Source organism: Acipenser ruthenus, chromosome 19 (assembly GCF_902713425.1).
Source record: "Acipenser ruthenus chromosome 19, fAciRut3.2 maternal haplotype, whole genome shotgun sequence".
In the NCBI taxonomy this organism is placed as follows: Eukaryota; Metazoa; Chordata; class Actinopteri; order Acipenseriformes; family Acipenseridae; genus Acipenser; species Acipenser ruthenus.
This window is the reverse complement of record NC_081207.1, coordinates 21,827,292-21,850,559: the sequence shown is the minus strand read 5'-3', so window position 1 is coordinate 21,850,559 and position 23,268 is coordinate 21,827,292. Positions and strand designations below refer to the sequence as shown.

General features: G+C 34.8%; 1 protein-coding gene across 3 annotated transcripts; it reads left to right on the top strand.

Moving 5' to 3' along the window:
- The first annotated feature begins 898 nt into the window (after positions 1–898).
- LOC117424839 (adhesion G protein-coupled receptor G3-like) lies at positions 899–22,964 on the top strand. 3 transcript variants are annotated; one of them, XM_058992620.1, is made up of 18 exons: positions 899–983; positions 3,323–3,438; positions 5,201–5,314; positions 6,205–6,270; positions 7,116–7,250; positions 7,975–8,004; positions 9,125–9,187; positions 12,512–12,638; positions 14,070–14,202; positions 14,829–14,957; positions 16,214–16,324; positions 17,638–17,677; positions 18,586–18,686; positions 18,948–19,069; positions 19,826–20,094; positions 20,822–20,912; positions 21,293–21,570; positions 22,778–22,964. In XM_058992620.1, the coding sequence occupies exons 2-18, from the start codon at positions 3,348–3,350 to the stop codon at positions 22,915–22,917; spliced, it is 2,040 nt and encodes a 679-aa protein (XP_058848603.1). In that variant the 5' UTR covers positions 899–983; positions 3,323–3,347; the 3' UTR covers positions 22,918–22,964. The 3 variants fall into 3 exon arrangements, with proteins under 3 accessions (XP_058848603.1, XP_033897441.3, XP_033897442.3); XM_034041550.3 differs by lacking the exon at positions 899–983 and adding an exon at positions 1,298–1,420; XM_034041551.3 differs by lacking the exon at positions 899–983 and adding an exon at positions 1,320–1,420 and having other exon boundaries at positions 3,326–3,438.
- The last annotated feature ends 304 nt before the right edge of the window (positions 22,965–23,268 follow it).

Sequence of the window (23,268 nt, the reverse complement as noted above, 5' to 3'; positions counted from 1 at the left end):
GCAAAGTGATACGGGCGATGCTTGAACGGGCTGATTGAACCTTCCAGGAGCCAGTAGTTCAGTTCGATTGTGATAGTCGCCAAAAAGGACGGCACCAACCGCTTCTGCATTGATTTCCGCAAGGTAAACACTATTGCCAAGTTCAATGCCTACTCCATGCCTCGAGTCGACAAGCTTCTCGACAGACTGGGTTTGAAAAGCAAGGTTCATCTCGACTTTTGACCTGACGAAAGGATACTGGCAGATCCCCAGAACCCGCAGATCACGTGAGAAAACTGCATTTCCTATCCCTGATGGTCTGTTTCACTTCACAACCATTCCGTTTGGGCTACATGGCGCGCCCGCTGCCTTTGAGAGACTAATGGACCAGGTTTTACGCCCACATTAATATGCAGCAGCGTATATTGATGATGTGGTTATCTACAGCTCCACCTGGCGAGAGCATTTGGCTAGGGTCACAGCCGTCTTGCAGTCTCTGAGGGTAGCCCGACTGACAGCCAACTTGGGTAAATGTGCATTTGCCAAAGAAGAAACCCAATATTTAGGATTTATTATGGGACATGGGCAGGTGAAACCCGTCGCCACCAAAGTCCAGGCTTTGATGGACACAGCAATCCCGAAAACCAAGTCCCAGGTGAGGTCTCTCTTGGGGTTGGCCAGTTATTACCACCGATTCATCCCCGAGTACGCCACAGTGGTAAACCCTCTAGTGAACCTCACTAAAAAGAGCGCACCAAATTTAATTAAATAGACAGGGGAATGTTGCGGCGTTTGATACCATTAAGCAACGACTCTGCCGAGCCCCCGCCCTGATCACACCAGATTTTGATAAGGAATTCCTCCTTCACACCAACGCTTCGGATGTTGGTCTAGGACGGTCTTGTCCCAGCAGGTCGATGGAGTAGAACACCCTATCCTGTACATAAAAAAAACAGTCAAGGAGATCACAAAAGAAAAATGAAAAGAACCTGAACACATTCACAGTAGGTTAAAGGAACTTACATTATTTAATTTAGAACAAAGAAGAATTGTCAATGGGATTATATATAAGCGCTTTGTGGGGTATATATATATATATATATATATATATATACACGAATGGAAGCAAATGCAGTTCATGTAAAATAGGACAGATATATGGATAGATTTGATGATATGGACAGAAATATGGAAAGCCAAATCCAAAACTGTACCTTAGAGACAAAAGGACATTCATGTAATTTAGTTTGCTAGTCAAATTATGTTACAGCATTCATGGAAAAACAATTTTTAAAAAAAACTTCTTGACTTGAGGACTGTACTTCCTCACGCATGTTCATTAACAGTGCATACTGATAGTGACTTGCAAAGCTGACCTCCATTCATACTAGAAAAAAGCTCTCAATTTGCAACAATAAAACGCTGACAGTTACTTGGTCAGGTAAGAAAGAATTTTAATTACTTTAATTATTTAGTTATTAATACAGGTTTCCAACAACGTATTATCATTAAGTGTCATTTTTGGGGTGGTTCAGGGGTATTATACCCACAATTTCCATTTCAAACCCTGACAGCTGAAATGGTAGCCATATCAGTTGAGAGATGGTGGACAAAGAGAAGGAGAGGTGATACCTTTTATTGGACTAACTTATTTTTTGTTGCTATTCTTTCTTTCCATATATTAGTAGTGTTACCATTTTTTTTTTACTCATACATTTTTTTTGTTATTGTCAATGATTCAAAGTAGTGATTCAAAATGGTTCCTTTTTATTAAAGTTCTGATGCCACCTTTGAATGTAAATATCAATCTCTCTTTTCTACTTTTACCTGAAGAGACCTTTGAGGTCCGGAAACCTTGTGATTAATTATTGTTTATGGTAATGAAATGTGGTAATGGATTACATTTTATGTGAAAAAACTAACATTATCACTTTGTTATATTTTTTTTAAAAAAAGGACTACAGCCAATGCATAACATGTCAAATTAGAATGCGCTTCAGTAGTGCTAGCCAAACCTTACTGCACACGTCACAGAAACGCGTTTTTCATATCATGTTGAGGAGAGAACAAGTGGGTTTGATAACTGGATAAGAATAAGAATATTTTGAGCTGCATCCTGAGCGTGCCATAGCCTATAGCTGGTAAACTAGTAGATAGTTGTGGCTGAACAGTGTACATTGATCAATTTTATTTTTTTTAACCCCCCCAGAAAATGCAATCTGTGCCTGTGAAGTAACTATTTGTAACTAGTTTCAAAGTAATATGTTACTGTAAGTAGTTACAATTTTGTTCAAGTAACACATTTATTTTAAAACAACCCATGTAATGAATTGGCATATAAGCCCATTGAATTGAATAGAAAGGCAAGAGCTGGATGTGAACTGCAAACCATACGATTCAAAGATTCAATTAAGAGTAACTGTATTAAGCATGTGTCTTATGCTGATGTCAGTATTACTGACTAATCAGTCACTACTAGGAGGAGAACCATTACAACGTCTTGCACAGTCTGCTCCCATTAAGATGGAATTTTATGGCAGACTTTGTTAAACGAACAATTGTCTCTACTTATTGCTTCTGGTAATTCCTCATCATTAGCTCAATTCAAATCAAAGTTTTATTTGATACCACAGCAGAACCTATTTTTCCAAGGTTTCTGGACTGTGTTACAATTATGGGTTGTGCACAACATATATATTAAACCATCTAATATTATACAAACATCTTATATTCTTTAGAAATATTTAAAATGTGTGTAACTAACTTGTGTCCCCTGGGGAGGCTTTCTAAATGGGATAGCAATATTTCTCCACAGTATTTTATCGTGTTAAAAATCATAAGAGAGGGGGCAGCTTGGGCCTTTTGCTTAATTGGATAATGGTGAGATAAAGAAAATGGAACTGCTTTAGTTGTTACATATTCTCTGTGTGTGAGGAAGGACTGAGAATTAAAATGTTTTTACTTGGCAGCAGCTTTTATCAATAAAAACACCCCAAAGAAACCTCAATGTGTGTTGAGGACATTACTTTCAAAAAGTAATCCGCTACAGCTACAAGTTATAACATAGTAACCAGTTACAGTAACTTATTACTTTGAAAAAAATAATCTAACTAGTTAATTACAAATAGTTACTTGTCAGGCACAGTTCACTTTTTGCAGAGATATTTTTGGGGGTTAAAAAAAACACATTGATCATTGTACACAATCACCCTAATCTACAAGTTCACCAGCTGGAGCCTAAACCACTATTTATACTGTATACTCATGAATTGCCCAGACCTGTGAAATGTATTGTTTTCAAAGTTGAATTGTCATCAATACCCTTTTCTTGCCTTACCATTAGCAGTCAGCAACACTCAGCATCAGCAATGCTCAAGGCCAAACGGATCTCTCTTTGGATCAGTGATGTGCTGTGCTGCATTCTTGGTATCCTGGTCATACTGTGTACTTCAGACGATGGTAAGTGATGATTCAGACATTCAGCTATACTTATAGCTCTGGGCTAGAGTTAGGGATTATACTTAGGGCTTCTGATTTTCGGTTTTAACTGTATTACAGTAAAGATACAGAGGATTTAAAACAGAAATGTAGCGAAATGTACAAAAATGCCTACGCACACAAACCCCAGAAGAATGTGCCCGTGACCATAGGGATTTCGCTGAGGAGCAATGGAAAGAAGGTACAACTTATGTGTGCAAGTACTGTCGAGTTACTACTATACATATTTTGACAGAGATAAAAAAAAAAACGCTCAAGCATTTTGGAAAGTAACCGAAAACACTAATTTCATACAGTATATCAATAACGAAATCCCCCCAAAAAATCGATTTACATAAAACTCGAAAATAGCTCAAAATAAGCACCGAAAAACAGAAGCCCTAATTATACTGTAGCCTGCTGACCTCTAAAACAATCATAACCCTGTTTCAAATTATCTGTAGCGTTATATAACAGAGCGAGATAAGCATAAAGTACTGAGCTATTTATTCACTATGGAAATACATTTTGCATAGTATGAATGTCAGTTAATAGACAAAATGTGCATTTGTTTTCTTCTCTTTTTATCATTGATAGGGTATCTACACAATAATCAAGTGACTCTCTAAGGTGGTTCTAGCAAACAAAATAATTATAAATCCTACCTGTTAAAATGTTCAATTTTTAAAGAAACATGTTACAGCAAACATGTATTTTAATTTTAAAAATTAATATTTAGTACTAGGTTTGAGAAATCTCTGTAGCAAGATGTTTCCAGATAATGTTGAACGTCCTTGGTCGTTTCACCTGAAGAGTGAATTTTCCCCATGTCTTCTTTACTGTCATTAACCAGCCAGCTGCTTTCCCTATTGACTGTAATATGTTTGTCCAGTAAACACTGCTAAGTAAAGTGGCTTAGGACGTGAACAGTAACAAAAGTAGGGCATGAAAACTGGAAACATTCTTTAATCTAGATATCATGATTTCAAATGTAAATACATGTTTGCTACAACCTGTGTTTCTTTCAAAACTGCACACTTGAGACCTGTGTAGAAAATGGAATGCACAACATTAAATATTTACAGAATTCTTTTGTAACCACAATCGTCTTACATATTATGATTCTTGCGCACTTGCTATGCCATATCTACTTACCATAAACATAAAAATTATTTAAAAAAAAAAAAAAAAAAATGAAATCAATGCATAAACCCAAACTCAGACACAGAAAACATAGTCATTAGTTATATACTGTCTGACATTAGGAGATGGAGCAGACAGCCATGGGGGTTAGAGAGGGGTAGAAAAATCCATTGTAACCATCAAAACACACGATTTGAAAGACATGCAGTCTATTTCTTTAATTACACTGGCAGAGTTCAGCTGAATACTAAACACTGAGACTTCCTTCCAGAAGATCTAGATCACTAAAACAGAGATCACATTTAGACCAGTGTATATGTTACACATAACCTGACTAGTTCTGAGCACTTATTTTTGCAATTACTCACTTTTTTAAAAGTCTGTTCAAACACATGATTTTCGTGAGCTGCTGTCTAGTTCTAGCTGCTTGCCATAGGCATGTAGCGGAGACTTGATCAGCAACACTTTCAAGGGAATGATGTTGGATATTTTTTAGACTAGAATCAAATAACAGAATCATTTACTAGTAGATGTGGGGCTTTACAATGGGTATAACCTGTTCTTTTTACTTTTTGTCTCTCTGCCTTATATTTTCAAACAGTTTGCTATACAAAGAATAAACATTTAGTAATAATGGATGACACTGATTCAAATAACTCTGAAATATACTGCACGAAGCCATGGGTTAATATCACTAACGGACAGTGCTGTACAGGTAATTTCTCATTTGTATCCTGTATTTATTTTAATATTGTTTTACCAACATAATAAAACCCAATAGATTTAACAACATGTTACACAGGTGTACCTCTAATACACAAGTTCTTTCAAATTCATTATATTTACTCTTATGAGAACTAACACACATCATCAACACTGCCCCCCTTTCTTGTGCTGATCGCTTGATTAGCATTACAATTAGCAGCACTATTAGGCTTGACACAGTTCCAGAAAGCATTCCCTAGTGGATGTACTGTAAGAAATACCACATTTGCTCTATGCACTATTTCTTACTTTTTGAACAAATGAGGTATTTCTTATATCCTCAAGGGGCAGAGCATTTCAGGGGAGCAGGTTCATGATTACATTCAGGTGCACCTTGTGATTGGAGTTTACACATGATTCTGAGAGCTCTATTAGGCCACACTTCAGAGTTTCAACAGGATGTGATGACTGAAAAGCAGTGTGTTTGCATAGTGCACAGTACAGTACTGTATGATGTTTCTGAATATGAATCTTAATGTAGGCGGGACTAAAATTGTATTGAGGGGATTATGAACCGGAATGTAATAATGATCTCGACGGAAGTTATGTGATACACAGCCTGCCTAAAAATGTGTTCTGTATGTTTCGAATAAAATAAGTTAAACAATTCTTGGCTCAATTATATGACATATGAATTAGTGGCTCATGTTCCCTAAATGCTTGTATTTAACATGTTTTCTTGAATTATCTTATATTAACTGTAGGGTTCCAGTACATTTGTCTGAGACTGTATAGGCATATAGTAGTTAATATATATTTTTTTATGTATTTATTTAATTGTTTAATTGCAGGTGCTTGATCTTTACCTGCACTTAATTACCATAACTTTTTATTCTATAGATTATTGCAAAACAGGGGGCAATACTTTGGAAGAAAACTATTATTTTGTGACAAAAGCAAGTGAAGGTAAATAATGCATGAGTCCAGTCTTAACAATTGTAATATTACCTGTTCTGTGACAAAACTAGTAATCTTAAATTTAAAGACACACTGGTATGCACTGCATTTTTCTTTTTGTCTGCATACTGTCAGTGCTTATGATCTCTTCTGTCAAATTAGAACATTTCTACTGCTGTATTGCTTTCATAGTTTATTTCTGCCCTTATACAATAAGATAAGTGCCTCAACTTTTAAAATAATGGGCCATTATTTGGAAATTCAAATATCATGCAATTACAAACCAATTCAGTCCACTGCAATTGTATGCAAATCAATGTATATGTATAAATAATATAAAAAAACAAACAAACAAAAAAACAAAACATACTGCATTCAAGTACACAACACATTTTGAGTACTCAAGTTATTGAATGCTAGTCCAATAGCAGCCAGAGTAAGATGTGAGAGTTCTTAACACCACAGCAAGCAGAGGAATAGGATGGAGTAGCCATGGAGTAGCCACCCCCCCCCCCCCCCAAGAAAAACAGACGCTCTTTGAAAAACATGTAGCTAACAAAACAACCAGCTGCTTCCCCTATTGAAAACATGCTTTGCAAGTCAGTAACTCTACCCCAGAAGACACTGTTGAGGTGACATGATCAAGAAAGTAAACAGTAACAGACTTCCTGCTGTTTCTTGTGGAGTTATTTTGTTAGCTACAATCACTTTAACCATTTTCAGGGTAGAGTTATGGATTTAGAGTTTAATGGAAAAAAAACAAAGTCCTAGCTGTGTGAAATATATAGCCTGTATGTTTAGTGTTTTTACAAGAACAGCTGTTCATTCTGTGTTCAATGTATTTTCTTTGACAGTTTACATTGAGAGAAAACCAAACCATATTATTGTATATTTTAACACCACCTTTAAAACTGTGCAAATTCTATCAGAATGTGCCAAAATAATGAAATGCTGGCAATCCTTCAATGTATCAAGACCTGCATATTCAGGTAATGTAAGATTTTCTGTTGGTTAAGGCCTGTGGAACTGTTAAAAGGTAGGTAGCAAGCTGGCTAGCATGTACCCCCTGCCACTGATATCTCTCTCTCTCTCTCTCTCTCTCTCTCTCTCTCTCTCTCTCTCTCTCTCTCTCTATATATATATATATATATATATATATATATATATATATATATATATATGGGTATACTGAGTTATTCATAACCAACAAAATACACCAAAAATTACTGATCAAATTAAGGACAAAACTACTGTATAAACAATGTTTTGGGTAGAGGTTCCACCAACCACCAACTGTTGAGAACATTTAAAGTAATGCAACAATGCTTAACTATTCCTATCACATTTATAACGTGACTAACATTTAAAAAATGTTTACAAGGACATGATTTAAAAAGCATTTTGCCTATATAGTCTACAATGTTTGTTGAATTCATTAAGGTACTGTAGTCCTTTTATATGGTTACAAAGTAATATATGTGTGCAAATGTAACTTCCTAAATGCTGGGCTTTCCCACAAATGTTTACAGGGTGATTCATAAACAACCTACTACACTAATTAAGAAATTACAAGTCAAATTTAGGACAGATGACCAAGCTTACCTCATGTTATTTTAAATATTAATATGTTTTGTATTTCCTAGCAACTGAAATCATATATTTACCATGTTTACTTTGGAAAGGGAAGATTCACTATTTTTTTTTTCATTCCAGGAGGTATTAATGAAACCAAATATTTTCCAGGTACTTTCTCTTTTTTGTGCTGCATATCTTGAATGGTAATCTTACTGGTTATTTTACTAGTACACCTATGAACCTTATTTTCCAGTATCTGTCTTTATTCAGTCTGTTAGGTGCTAGTAGCTCCAATTTTTAAAGTGTCCGGGTGAATCCAGTGAATTCTTGTGAATTAAAAAAGTTTTTCATGAGGTTAGTCCAAAGATATAGACTTTCTCTTCCAAAACCTTATTCTCTCTCAGATGCAAATCAGGGGTATGGTTGGTGAAGGAATTAGAAAATATATGTAAATATGTTTAAATATATTATAATATCCCTTATAAAAGTTTCTCATAGTAAAAGTATAGCAAAGTGTAATAAAGCATAGTGAACGCATGGTAAAGCATAGGTATGCACTGTAAAGCCCATGACAAACTAATGTAAATTATGGTAAACACAAAATACAAAGATCCAAATATCAAATGGGTGGTACAAAACTAGAACAGGCTCACCAAGAGAAAGACCTTGGTACTGTAATAGATTCATCGCTGCCAGTAACCAGACAGTGCAGGGAAGTATTCATAAAGGCAAACAGAATTCTTGGGTATATAGCAGAAAGTGCAGAGTAGAAATTCAAGGAGGTTATAATGAGGCTGTATAATGCACTGGTGAGGCCACACTTTTCATAGTTAACCCTAACCAAGTTGTCAAGCACAGTACTGAAACCAAGAGCCAGTTGCAAAATATGTAGACTTAGGACAGAGGGCAGGAGACACCATTTCATACAGACTGATGATGAGTATGGAATGGGAAACCTAGTCATGTTGTTGAGGCAGAATCGCTTGCATCCTGTAAGAGCCAACTTGACAAAGTTTTGAGATCAATCAGCTACTAGGTTCCGGACAAGCTTAGATGGTCTGAATGGCCCCCTCTCGTTCGTAAATTATCGTGATAAACTTTGATAAGGGAGCCAAATCAGATTACAAATGCTCTTTAATACACCCAAACCATCTTCCAGTAATTGCCTAACCTATGCACCTGGGTGTGATACTGCCTTTCTGGTACAGGGGCATTTCTGATGTTTGTATGTTTGCATGCACTGTACTTGATAATATTGATCTCTTAAGAAGTTGCTTTTTTATTTCAGGGAATTGCTCAGTTATTTGTGTTGATCTGGACGAAATATGTAAAACTTCTACAGACTGTGAAGGTAAACACAAGCAATAAAAAAAGGTTATTCATAGATCAAACAACAAGTTTAACATGGACTAAAGACAAATCCCAGGGCTTAAAAGAATGAGCTATGAAGATAGATTGAAGGAACTCGATTTATTTAACCTAGAACAGAATTAGGAGAGAGGGGACTTGATTGAAGATTTAAAATCTCACAAAAGGGCTGACAAACACTTATGGAAAAAGCATATATTTTTTATATATGGTAGAAAAGTATGATCCTTATATTTTTCATATATAAAAATTGGCCCCTTTATATATATTTAAAATATATGGAATATATTTAAAATATATTTTAGTCTGTAATCCATATATTTATTTTATATGTTGAACATTTATGGTGCACCATATATTTTCATTAGCCTGTAATCCATATAAAATAAAGATATGGATTACAGACTAAAATATATTTTAAATATATCCCATATATTTAAAATATATAAAAAGGGGCCAATTTCTAGATATGAAAAATATAAGCATTATACTTTTCTACCATATATTAAAAATAAGGGAAGTTAACCCTAACCAATACTTTAAGCGCAACACAGAAACCAGGACCAGAGGACATAGCTGGAAATTAAGTGGAGATAGACTTAGGACACATGGAAGGAGACACTTCTTCACATAGAGAGTGAGGAGGGCATGGAATGGGTTACCTAGCCATGTTGTTGATGCTGAATAGTTGAAGACCTAACTTGACAAATTTTGAGATCCATCAGCTAGTAGGAACTGGATGAGCATTCATGGACTCACTATAGTTTCCTCTTGTTTGTACATTTTCTTATGATATGTGGACAAAACATGTGAACAACCTGCAATAAAACTAGCCATGGGATGTAGGCTTACCATTGGCAAACCTGCATCGATCATTATCAAGTTTAAATGCTTAAAAAAAAAACTTCTCTCACAGTAACAGTTTAAAGGAACAATAAATTCTCTTTTTATAGAGCATGATATAAAAAAGTCATTCAAACAAATCCTGCTGTTTTAAGACACGTTTGATTAATACATTGTCATTTAAATATAGCACTCTCCAATTTTCCAGAGTAACATAACAGTAAATTAAGAAAAATAAATTTAAAAAAATCAACCCCACTGTCCAAAGGAAAAAAAACAAGGTTTGAAAACTACATTAACATGGCCTATTCACATGGAAATAATTTGATCTCTCAATTGTTTTTTAATTTGATGTTGGTTACAATTTATGAATTACGTGGCCCAGCTTCTGCTAGCAAAAGTGTGCCGCGGCTGCAGAGATGCATTTCATTTTTTGCTGTTATATTTTAATCAAAACTTTACATGACTTTGCATAGCCACTTAGATTTGCATTATCTTCAGCGAATACAACTACATCGTCATTTTTCCAAACAGTACATTAGAGGTAGCCTACCCTTTCCTGCAACAACTCCGGTTGATAATTTTATTTTGCATTTCCATACTTGAATATATATAATATCTCTTTCATACATCTATGTGGATTTATTATTACTTGACTTACTGCCCACATCACAACCAAGATATGTAGAGTATCTCTTTGGCCCTGTCCACACTACATAACCGATCTCGAGAACCGTACTCGAAACCGTTCTAATTAATTCAGCTCAAAGCGTCCACACTGAAGTACCATTTCATGTTTAGTCAGGCTTAATGCGTCCACACACCATTAGAATAGTTCAGTTACAATTCCCAGCAGCGCAACGAACCGTGGAAATTAATACGATAGTATCTCACCATGCACTGTATTTTTTTTTTTAAATAATGTGTTATGCTTCATATTAACAGAGGTGCATATTGCTAAAAAGAAATATAACAAGTATTGTGGAAAAAGTAAATCCGAACACACACACACACACAAGTAGGGCTTGAAGTTTTCAGGTTTTATTTTTAATCAGGTGAAATCCCTTTAAACAAATTGAGCTGATTCTGTTTTATAATTAAACTCAGAAAAAGCTGTTAATTACAAAACAATCTTTGTTTTTACCTTCATATCTTGCCTAATTCTGGTCCTCTTAATTTTATTTCAAACAGAGCTGACAAATTACGTGATTTGTTCATCCCCGATCCTACTTTTAACTCGCATTTCATTTTTGCAGTCGCCTAATTTAACGTTGTGTTTTTGTTATTTTCCCCACTAGTTTAACAGAGATGTCCTGACAGATTTTTTGAAGCATTAAAATGAATACCTCGTGCGGAGTGTACACTGATAGCAAGGAGTATTTTGCCAAACATACCACAAAGCATTTTGGGATATTGGAGGATACACAAAAAAATGTAGTTTGGTATTACAGCGTCCACACTTCTGATAAAGAACCGATCTAATTAGAACCGGACTCGAGACTACCTCCTGAGGTGGTCTCGAGTCCGGTTCTCGAGTACGGTATTAAATGCTGCGTAGTGTGGACGCAAACCGTATTTAGCACTTTTAAACCGGCTTAAATGCAACTAATACGGTTTAAAGGCATAGTGTGGACAGGGCCTTTCTTACATGTATAGGCCTAATCAATCTACATACCACTTCGCAACCAAAAATGCATCACATACTGGAGTGCTCAGAGAAGCGTTTCGCTCACGTGGATTTGTTTACACTTATACAATATGTTACTAAGGCCCTACCTATTTCACAGATCGTGAAATTCATTCTTCACAGTGAAAACTGTCTATTTTGTGTACTTTTACCCTGCACTTAAATCCAATTAAGTTATGTGTATCAGTCCAGGTTCCTGATGTGATTGTAAGCTTGTTTCAATTTCAAAAAGAAAACTGGACAGGATTTAGGGATTGACACTTAACAGCAGCCAATAACCACTCTGGGCTCTCCTCACTGATTGGTAGATATGGGCATCTGGGGCGTGTTTAGTATCCTAGGAGATCGCAACTGATATTGTTAAGCGAGTGAACATTTTGAGTGTCCAAAATGAATGAAAAAAATCTACAATAAATTTAGCATTCTACTGGTGGCAAACTATTTTAATTTCATGGAATATTCAATTTTTTTTTTTTTTAATATTGCTTATTTATAATTTTATTGTACATTTTGAATTGCACATTTTACATGTGATAACCTTCAGGCAGATGAGATGAAATGACACTACTGTTAAGGTTATTAACATTACCTTAACAGTAGTGTCATTTCAATCACTAAAATAAAGCCCACAGTTAATAGACTATGTGATATGAGCAATTTATTCACTGTGTCACTATGTCAAGGAACTGTATGCCAGATCTGCAGTATATATTTAGGTTCTGATTCTGTAAAGTTTTTGGGGCCATGTATTAATCTTTCTATCTCACTCTCTGACAGATCCAATGGGTAAACAGAATTTCAATTCAACACACATTCTCAGTGTGACATTAACAAATAAACTACAACAAGAAAACCTCAGTTGCAAAAAATGCAAAGCTCCAACCACTGAAGATAAGATTCATAAGTAAGTCAAAAAGAAAAGGGAGTGGGTTGCAGCGGTGAGGCAACAGTCAAGTTAGGCATTTTGAACTTGGTAGAAAAAGGGAGTACACAAACCCTTTTAATATCACTTCAAAAGAAGTGAGCAAAATAGTGTCCCTAAGCAGAGCTGAGCATTGAAACACAGTGTTGGTACAGCAAATAACCAAAACTAGGATTTGATTACAATGGAGTTCTTTAAGAAAATGTATTTTAATTAATTATACTGTATACTGTATACACTACATTGTATTAGTTACACATGTGAAAGCTGTAAACACACATTGCAGTGTTCTGTAGGGTATATGGTGCTATCGTCATTTATAGGTCAGGGGAGTTCTATATTGTACAGCAACTTGCATGCAAAACTTCTGGGGTGAAAATAAGTTTTATAACTGTTAAATGTGAGTGATACAGTACTAACTATGAAAATAACCAGGAACATAACAGAACCCCTTCCACTTCTGTTATATTGTGGTCAGGACATTTAAATGTGGTGATAATAAACACAGGTCTACGTTAACAGGAGTGATATTAAGCAGGTTTGACTGGATTTGATATATACTGTATATATATAAATCAAACTAAAAAACAAAACAACCAGAGAGCACTGTTCTAGGCGTGTTTCTTTTAGTACTTGTGGGATGTAAGAAACTGTTTCTTAAAGGCTTTGTTTTTGAATCCTGAAGCTCACATTTTGCATGCATTATTTCAATAAAATTTAACCAAAATCTGAGATGTGTGTGCAGGTACAGCTCTGTTCTTGATTTATGAACTATTTGTGATACAAAGTTTCTGAATATTATTCACATCCTTAAACACATTTTAGAAGCAGTGTTGTGCTCTATACACAGAATGCATATTTTATACACAGTGTACTGTATACAAACTCACAACCTACATGAAAATTAAGGCTTTTTTTGCATCTGTGTGCAGAAACAGTCTTTATTTATTTATGTATGAGAATAAATACAACTTTAGAACAAGTGTACAGTTTATGCTTAATTGATTGATATACAGTTATAGCCAAAGTTTTGCATCATCCTATTAAATTAACACATTTTCGAAATTAAAACTGCTGAATAATGTTACATCAAAATATTGAATTACATGAATACTGCTTTGTAGTTTTCCATATACTTAATGAAAAACTGTCAAAAATTAAAAAATGTGACATTTAAAAAATCTAACATGAAATACTGTACTACTAGTATGGCTCCCGGTAGACATATCATTCTGTAGTTTCTTTGATTACATGATGTTAAATAAAAATAAAAAATTATGTTTATATAGTTTTTTTTTTTTATAGAATGTCTCAATCCTAAAATTCTATGTGATGCACAACATTTGGCCATAGCTGTAATTTGTATAAGATTGTGAAGAGATATTTTAAACCTAATTTAAAAATTTATTACAGTGACATGAAAAATTTGCTAGAACCTTTCAATGGGACAGAGAAAACAGTTGAAACCAAAGAACTTAAAGCATTTGTAAAAAAAATACAGATAAGCGACATCAAGGAAACCAGCTTTGTCTTGTCTGCAGATGGAGTAAGTACTAACCTCTGTAACGATGTATGTGTGTTTTAAAATGTAATGTGCAGTAGCAGTGGCAGAATGAAATAAATAAACACATCATATTAAAGTGTGTGAAAACATGGATCACAGGAATAGAATGTACCATCGTGGTTTTGTAAAAGTCATAGTAAACATGGCCCTGGTTGTGGGTGAGTAGTGTCACATGGCTCTGCTGGACATCCACCTAGACATACTACGTATGTATTATAAATGCAAACACACAAACTGACTGAATTAATATGCAACTGCAAAAAACAAACAAAGAGCAACCAAACGTTGTCAGTTCAACCAAGTTTGGTTTTCCACATGTATTTGTTTTTGTTAACTGTGCATTTCTTGTGTTCAGGAGTTCATTTAAAATAGCCATCCTGAATCAAACAAATCATAGAGTTCAATAAAAATAGGCAATAAGAAACATATCTTGCATTTGCTGTAAAATACAATCAAGTAAGATAGTACCCAAAACAAGAAAGTGCCAGCAATAGACAAAAGGCTGATTCAATTTTTACAAGAAACTTCAACATGCGTTGCCAATTAAGGAAGTTTTGTCAATAGTACTAGTTCTAGATTGTGAAAAATAACGTTTTCTTATGTTTTAGGTTGAAGAGAAGCAGAAGCATAACGCCACAGTCCTCCAAATTTCAAAGGAGGCATTACAGATGGCTGTCAAGGGAAAAAATGAAACCATCTTCGTTGTTGCTGTTGTTAAAGATCGCCTTCTGTTTCAGGTTAGTACCCTTGAATAATGAAGGCTTCAAATTTGACTATTTACAGGATTCCAGCTGTAAAACTAGTTTAAATGTTACAAGTCTGAAGCATTGTGAGCATGACATCACCACTCATCATGGCAGAAGTCAGCTTCAGAGAATAATTTCAAACACTACTCAAAAATAGAGCAAGCACTATTAAAAATATGAAATATGTATACTATAACAAAATGTAACTTAATTAATACAATGTATAAAATAACAAGAACAGAAGGAGCAATCCAATTGGCTAACAAATGTTCCATCCTGTGAAAATATGTCACGTTATTAGAACACTTTAGAACTTTGAGAACCACTCTGCCTGAATTACTTGACCGCCAGTTCAAAATCGGGGCTACTTTCCAAAAAAGGGTCTATTTATTTAAAAAATCGGGGATACTTCAGACTAAACATAAAATACAGAAAAGAAAATGGTTTTGAATCAGCACCACAATGAAAGACCAACTGATAGTTAAAGGTGCCAGCTCTATTCTCTACTACTAACCTGTCTATGTGAGTTTGGGCTCATATCTCCTTGCAAATGAGACTGAGTACCCTCTCACCCTTTCTCTAAACATGAAGTCCATGTAATATAAATAGTACAGGGGCATCGCTGGGCACTGTCCCAAGTGGTTGTATGGAAGAGCGGGGCTTCAGGGGAACCATCACACTGCCATATACAACACACGCTTGTCTGCATGCAGGGACTTTTTTAAATGTTTTTCCTGAGATTCTAAGGAAGAAGGGTTAGAATATGTTCTAATGTATTGCTTGAAGCAATACATTAGAACTTAACAGTTAGAAACTAGAAGTGGTTGTTTTGCTCATCTATGCTCACCAGGTTCCTCTAAACTTTGTCAAGTTATTCTAAACTTTGTCAAGTTGGCTCATAAAGGATCCCAGTGATTCAACATCATGACTAGGTAACCCATTCCATACCCTCACCTTTCAGGGAGCTAGTGGGACACAAACACCTTGGATAACCTCTTATCATCGGCAGAGGTGTTGCCCACTCCTGAGATTCGGGCCACATTATGCCCGAATTTAATTTATATTGTTCATCTAAATGTTTGCATCAGTTTGTGAACTTTAAAAACAAACAAAAAAAAAACATAATTCATTTGACATTTGGTTATGGTGAATGAAAAATACAGTCTTTCTTAATTTATTGTAAACCATGCCACCTTGACTGACAATTGTATTTAGTTTGTTTGTTTTTGTTTTTATTTTGCATTTAGGATAAACACAACAGTTCGATTTCAAATGAAATTATTGCAATTGACATGGGGGTATCCATTTCAAATCTTAAGGAACCTATTTCAATGACATTTTACCATTCTGATTCACAGGTAAGGCTTATTCAGACTGCTTAGAGTTTCAGCATTAAAGATGACTTCATTTATCAGAATACAATCTCATCCAAACTGTACTTCTCAGCACCCAAACTGTGTTTATTGTTCTTCTCTCAACATCACTTTGTGTGCAGCTAAAATTAATTCCCATCTCTTTTACTGAAACAGAGAAAGCAGCAACGTGGGATTTTAGTATGATATTCTGAACATTCTGAATCTATTCCGTTAGGAGAGATTGTGTGTTTTATGTGATATTTATTTTTCTTATCCCTAAAAGACAGATACAAAAAGACAGAAGACTGAATTTGTATTTATTTTTATTTTATATGCTAAGTACAAGTCCCTTCTACTTTTCTCATGGACTGAACCTCTATCCCAAGAAATGAGATTATCAGTCATCAATAATAAGCTTCTTTACATGTGTAATAGTTTTTACTCAGAAACATTTCCATAAATGTAACAGACACTCTTATTATGTCAGTACTCGGCACAGCCCTGCTTTCTAAGGAATATGCTGACTATCAAAATATTTAATTAGGGAGACCCCGGTAGCTTTTTCAGTTAAATGATGTACTTAAAATGCTAATAGATGGGGGATATATGTTTTAAAGTGTGGAGTGTATTTCTCTGGTTCCCTATTTACAGCCAACTGATGTAAATTCATATCATCATTGTGCTATCTGCCAGCTGCTACTATAGTTAAATACATTGGCATTTATATGTAAAATTAGAATGTGCATGTTGATAAGATACAGTTTGTTTGCTTGTATGTTTTTGGGCTAATCCTAACATGTATTGATAGCATATGTAGCATGAATAATGAACCAGTTGTGTTTCATTTCAAAGTACCTGTAGATTACATTTATACCTTCAAACGCTGTCTATTAGTATTGGTGTGGCTTTCAAAGAATATTGTATGTTTTCCTTTTCACATTTACAGTGCATTTACACAGAATTATTAAATGTGTAAGTGAATGCAGTTTATTTGTAACTAAATGATAAAAATGTTATCTATAAATTGTAATGAACAATTGCATATTCATGCCATGCAATATTTATCAATGTAACTTCTGACCTACATTTTCTTTTACATTTACCACATGAGTTTAAAAGTTTCTAAATAAAAAAAATAAAAATAATTATTAATAATAATAATAATAATAATAATAATAATAATAATAATAATAATAATAGAAAACGTCATTTAAGGTAGGCCTACATGTAATGCATATTTGTATAATAATTATTGCAAATAATGCATATTTGTAATAATAATAATAATAATAATAAATAATAATTTCTAATTCCAGGACAAAGCTGTTTATGACTGTGTATTCTGGGATTCTAACGGTAAACTTTATTATTTTTATTTACAACAGTGCAAACAGTAGCTCTTTCTTCAAACTCTGTAAAAATGTGTGTCAGTTTGAAGGTCAGTGTTCTAGATGCAGAATATCATAATTATTAACAACTTACTGAGAATTTAAAATTGATCAAAATGCTTTAAAAACGTAATGTTGCCCCCTACCAAATATTTCACTTTTGCTGTTCCAGCTGCAGCAACACTTTAATGAACTTCAATCACCAGTATTACATTTACAAAGTCAGAGTTCATGAAAAGGGAGCACCATACCTAATAGTAGTGATATTTCAAAGCCAGAGTTATATTAATGTTGTCTGGAATCCAATGCTCAAGAAGCAACTAGAAGCTTTAGGTGCTGAACCCAGTAGTAGGGTTAAGTACACTTGATCCATATATAGTGGAATGTACCACAAAAGCAATGGCTGAACTATCATGTGGGTCATTCTATCTTGAAATGGAATGTGTGATTAGAATAATGTTGTTACAGCTGGACTCTCAGTACTTACCCAGTAGTGAAGTGTTGGAGACAGATAAAAATATAACACCCATCTGGTACACACTTTGTTGTTTTCTGAATCTTTTTGTTAACTGTAAGGTCAAATGTACATCAGCAGAAGTGCAGGGATAACCTCAGGGTCCTCCAGTCATTTCAGCAGCATATTACTGTAGCTTTCTTTATCTTAGTGAATACCTGAAAATGAAGACACATTGGGCCATATTTTCAATGCATTTCCTCCAGTCTTCAATTGCCTCCTTTTTTTTTAAAGGAGAAAAACTCACGGAAATGTTACAAAATGAGAAACAGTCCTCTTGGATTATATTACTTGTGTTTGGTTCTAGTTTTGTAATATGAATCTGCCATTTTCAAAAAGCAGTTTAATTTTTTTTTCTACAGACAATGAATCCATCTGGAATAATTCTGGGTGTGAAACTCATACAACACAGTCTGAAACTACATGCAAATGTTATCATTTGACATTCTTTGCTGTACTTGCGGTAAGATAATTAATGATTCTATACCATTTCATTTGTTTTTACTATTTTAGAAAGCTAGCCTGTCTACTTACATAGGGTATGTAGCGCACATTTATATATATATAATTTATTTAATTTTCACCGGAACTCTCCAGTCTATGGTAAATTATTTGTGCAAATATTCTGCAGATCCATTGTACAGAATAAGTCTGCGTGGGTGTCATCTCTTGTGAGTAACCCCATATATTATCTCACTCTATTCTCACTGTGAAACTCCTACAGAGCCCCTACAACACCACCATCAGTGCAAGTACCTTGAAGTCCCTGACATACATCTCCTACATTGGCTGTGGGATATCCTTTTTTTTCTTGGCTGTGGTACTGTTCATGCACACCATGTTGAGGTATTGTGATTTCTATTCAGGGAGATGCATTGGTCCCAAACAGTAGATAAGTGACCCAAACTGAATGCAAGACCAGGTCAATTATCTTTTCATAATTTAACCTTCATTGTCTTGTGCAAACATTCCTTTTTCATGATGAGGAATTTTTACTTTACCTGAAGTTCTTGTTTTCCCAATGCCTCCTACACAACAGCCAGAGCATTCCTTTTGTAGACTGTCGGAAGTAAGGACCGGAAATAATCATTTTAAAGGGGAATTGCATCTGAGATCAGACTTGTTAGGGTTGACACGCTCTGCTCACCTCAACAGAAGTAACCTTGACAGTGGAGGACACTTGGAATCATTATTTCCTATAATAATGAATGACCATACTTTGTTATATTTTCTATATAAACATGTTAAAATCATTTATTATGGTATTTAACTTAAGGTACTTTCATTAATCTATCTATTAAATATGTTAGTCTAAATAAGTACAGTATATATTTATTTTTATTTTTATTTTCAAAATGTTTCCTCCAGTTTTTAATTAAAAGCCTAAGAAAACTTATATTACATAGTTGTTTGGGTCTAGTTTGGAAAATTAACAAGCATTTTACCTCTTTGAAAACAGAAAAGGAGCTAAAGACTGAAAAAGACGCTTTGAAAGTACTATGGCCCCATGTCTCATTACAATTTGACACTTCAGGATAACATTCTAAAATGTAAAAACAGGTGTAACACTTACTGGTCATTATTTTTCTATTCTTTTCACAGGCGAGCCAAATCTGATACATCGACCACAATCCTTATAAACCTGTGTGCGGCTCTGTCCTTACTAAACCTAACCTTTCTCATGAACGAGTGGCTGTCTTCCATGGGAAACCAAGTTATCTGTAATATCATTGCTGCCACCATGCACTACTCCCTGCTGTGCACCTTCACCTGGTTTGGAATTAAAGCTTTCTATTTCTACTATCTAATAATCAAGCTCTCCACCACTGAGATAAAGAAAATATGGATGAAGATGGGTGCTGTTGGCTGGGGTGAGGCTGAACATAATTAAGTGTGTGGTTGTGGGAGGCTAAAAGTAAGAGATGAGAGCAAGGAAACCTAGATCATTAGTGTAAGATATATCACACATGTTTACACCTGTCTTGGTTTGATATAAAAACTATGCTTAAGGCAATTTTACATCTGCAGTTTCTATAAGGTCAAATCATGATACTGACTGCAAAGCATCTCTGATCCCCCTCCATAGCTGAATTGTAGATCATCTTTGAAGCAGTAGCAAAGATAAAATTGCTTTGCTTGTCTTTCTGCTTGAAACCTCTGCATGTGACTGGAAAAGTTGGTGTTGTCCCAACGTTAGGGGGTGCTGTAAGCAAATGTACTTAAAAATTGCATTCTTGTTTTAGAAAGCAGCGACTGAATTGATGGCAATGCAGGATTTTTACATTTTCTAACAGCTTAATATATAAAATATATACACCATGAGAATATATACTGTATATAAATCACAAAAGGCATACCAATGGATCAATCTTGTTCTAAATCAATAAAAGGTTTAAACAAAACACTACAAATACTTTCAATAAACGCACCTTAACATTTCACACAACACAGCCCACTTGTAAACTCACTTGGACTTCAAACAAGCATCAGTCTAAAGTGTTGGAACAGATATTTGAAAGAAAAAACGGAAAAGGCTTCTGTGCCATACAGATCCAAATATACATACACACTTATTTTTTATTTTTTTTATTTTTTAAGGAATGCCGGCTGTGGTTGTCATTATACTGGGAGGATTGAAGAAGTATGGAGAGTACAAAATATATAAAGAGGAGGGGGGTACTGTGTCCATGTAAGTGATTAATAAAATCAGCTTTTTTACAAATTCTGTTTCAGTATCCATATAACTGATATTGCATTGTGTAACATCAGTTACACTATCCAATTACATGATGTGATATCATCTGTTTATTTGACCCAAGAGTTTTGTATAGTAAGTGCAGAATAACATTCCGTACACAGAAAGTAAATTTGTTTGGCAGAAACAAAAATGTCTTAAACTGAGTCAAGGGGAAAATAAGTTTAAAAATGGACTTGTGAGGATGTTGTTATGCTAATAGAAGCAAAACAAATGTTTTAAAGCCTTGGTTATAATTTGAACACAGTGTATTAATCCATTTCCTTTGCACCTGAATGAGAATCTAATACCATGTTTGTGTTTACTTTAACCAGGTGCTGGATTACAGACCCAGTGGTCCATTATATCACCAACATCGGCTACTACGCATTAGTGTTTTCCTTTACTGTGGTGATTTTTATTGTGGTGTCAGTGAAGATATTTCACATGAGAAAGTCCAATCCCAGATCAGCAGAGGGGTCCAAAAAGAATGCATTTACCTTGCTGGGCCTGGCCTGTGTACTGGGGATAACTTGGGGGGTCATGTTTTTCAATGTTGGCCCCCTCCAAGTGCCTTCTTTTTATGTGTTCACTATCCTGAATTCCCTTCAAGGTAAATTCTGGAAATGTACCTAAAACAGTCATCCTAACTCTTAATCTGTCATTGTAAACTGAAACCGCCCTTTTGAGAAGTGCTGTGACTTTCATAACTAGTTGTGTTGCTTTTTGTTAATGAGGACAGAGATTTCCGGTCAGATACTGAATGCTTTTGGATATAGAAACAGTGAAAAATGATCTTGCTGGCTACAAAATAAACTATGAGCCAGGCTCTAATAGCAATATTCATTTTCAAAATGTCTACCCTATTGAGACTGTACCCCTGTTCTCGTGCAACAATGTCTATTCTAGAGACAATGAAAATGGCTAAGCATCAACAAGAGAAGTTACTTTTTCCTGGAAAAGCTAGCAGCTCTATTAGCCTAAAAAAAACTGTCAGAATACAAAACCAAATATAATGGATTTAAACTGTTGTTAATAATAATTAAACTATTAAAACATCAAAATAAAATCTGCATGATATATTCTTAACCTTGACTTTTATTATAATTGTTAGAATTTAAATAACCAGTGTTTGCTATACAAATGTTCAACCGAGCTATTAAAGTGATTGAAGTTAACTAAATAATTAAATTATTTCCCCTGTTGTACACTTTCATTCATTACATAGGTCTCAAATGCCCAGTTTTGAAAGAAACACGTGCCAGTAAACATGTATTTTCATTTAATTTGAAAACATCAGGTACTACACTAGGTTAAAGACTGATCTGTTTCCAAGCCATGCTTTTACACTGTCTTGCACTTTCTGGGTAATTGTCCCCACCTCTTGAACACCATATTTAAACAACCAGATGCTCCTCCTATAGACTGACATGCTTTCAGCCAGTAACCTGGTTTGGCCCAGAAAACACTGCTGAGGTGAAACAACCAAGGAAGTGCAAGTATAACAGATTTAGACTTAAGAATAAAGCATAGAAACTGAGAAGTTTATTTAACCTAAAGTAGTCCCAGGTATCATGGTTTAAAATACAAATGCATTTTTTTTTAAAGCTACATATTTGAGACCTATATAACGTGTGCAAAACGAGTAAGCTCAAATAAAAAATACAAAAAGCCTTATCAAACTCCAAATATTGTACCCAAAAAAACACCTTGCTTTTTTTAATTGTACTGTGTTGCTCAATGTGGAGGAATCACCCATATTTGGTGTAGGTTCCTATTTGCAATGCCATTGAACATTCACCCCTTTTCTTTTCTTACAGGTTTCTTTATATTTCTGTGGTACTACAATTCAAGCTCAGCTGCGAAAGCCATTGATCAGCCCAGTGAAAAATCCTCACATTCGGGTATTAGTAACACCACCCATTGCAATCCTTACGATTCTACTGCAAGCAAATCATGAATGGCAAGGACCCTGCAAGCATGACAACTGAACAATACTGACTCAACTCTGAAATATATATATATATATATATATATATATATATATATATATATATATATATATATATATATATATATGGCGTTTATTTACAATATTTGCCAGCAGACCCGGTGCGTATTGGGGACCGGCATTTATATTATATTATATTAGATTACTAGCTTCACATGCTTCATGCGGTCATTGAGAAGCCGCTAACACACACCCTTGTAGCAACATCGTAACTCAATTTAAACACTCCAGCAACTTTTTGTTAAAAGGTTGTGTGTCAGTGGGAAATAAGTAACAGTTTTGTTTTATAACAAAATTACA

Bases quoted from the DNA above. Each gene is read 5' to 3' on its own strand.
- LOC117424839 (XM_058992620.1), top strand. From the start codon at position 3,348: ATGCTCAAGGCCAAACGGATCTCTCTTTGGATCAGTGATGTGCTGTGC. The intron at 12,639-14,069 runs GTAAGTCAAAAA...AATTTATTACAG, and splicing joins ACTGAAGATAAGATTCATAA to TGACATGAAAAATTTGCTAG. The intron at 18,687-18,947 runs GTAAGATAATTA...AAACTCCTACAG, and splicing joins CATTCTTTGCTGTACTTGCG to AGCCCCTACAACACCACCAT.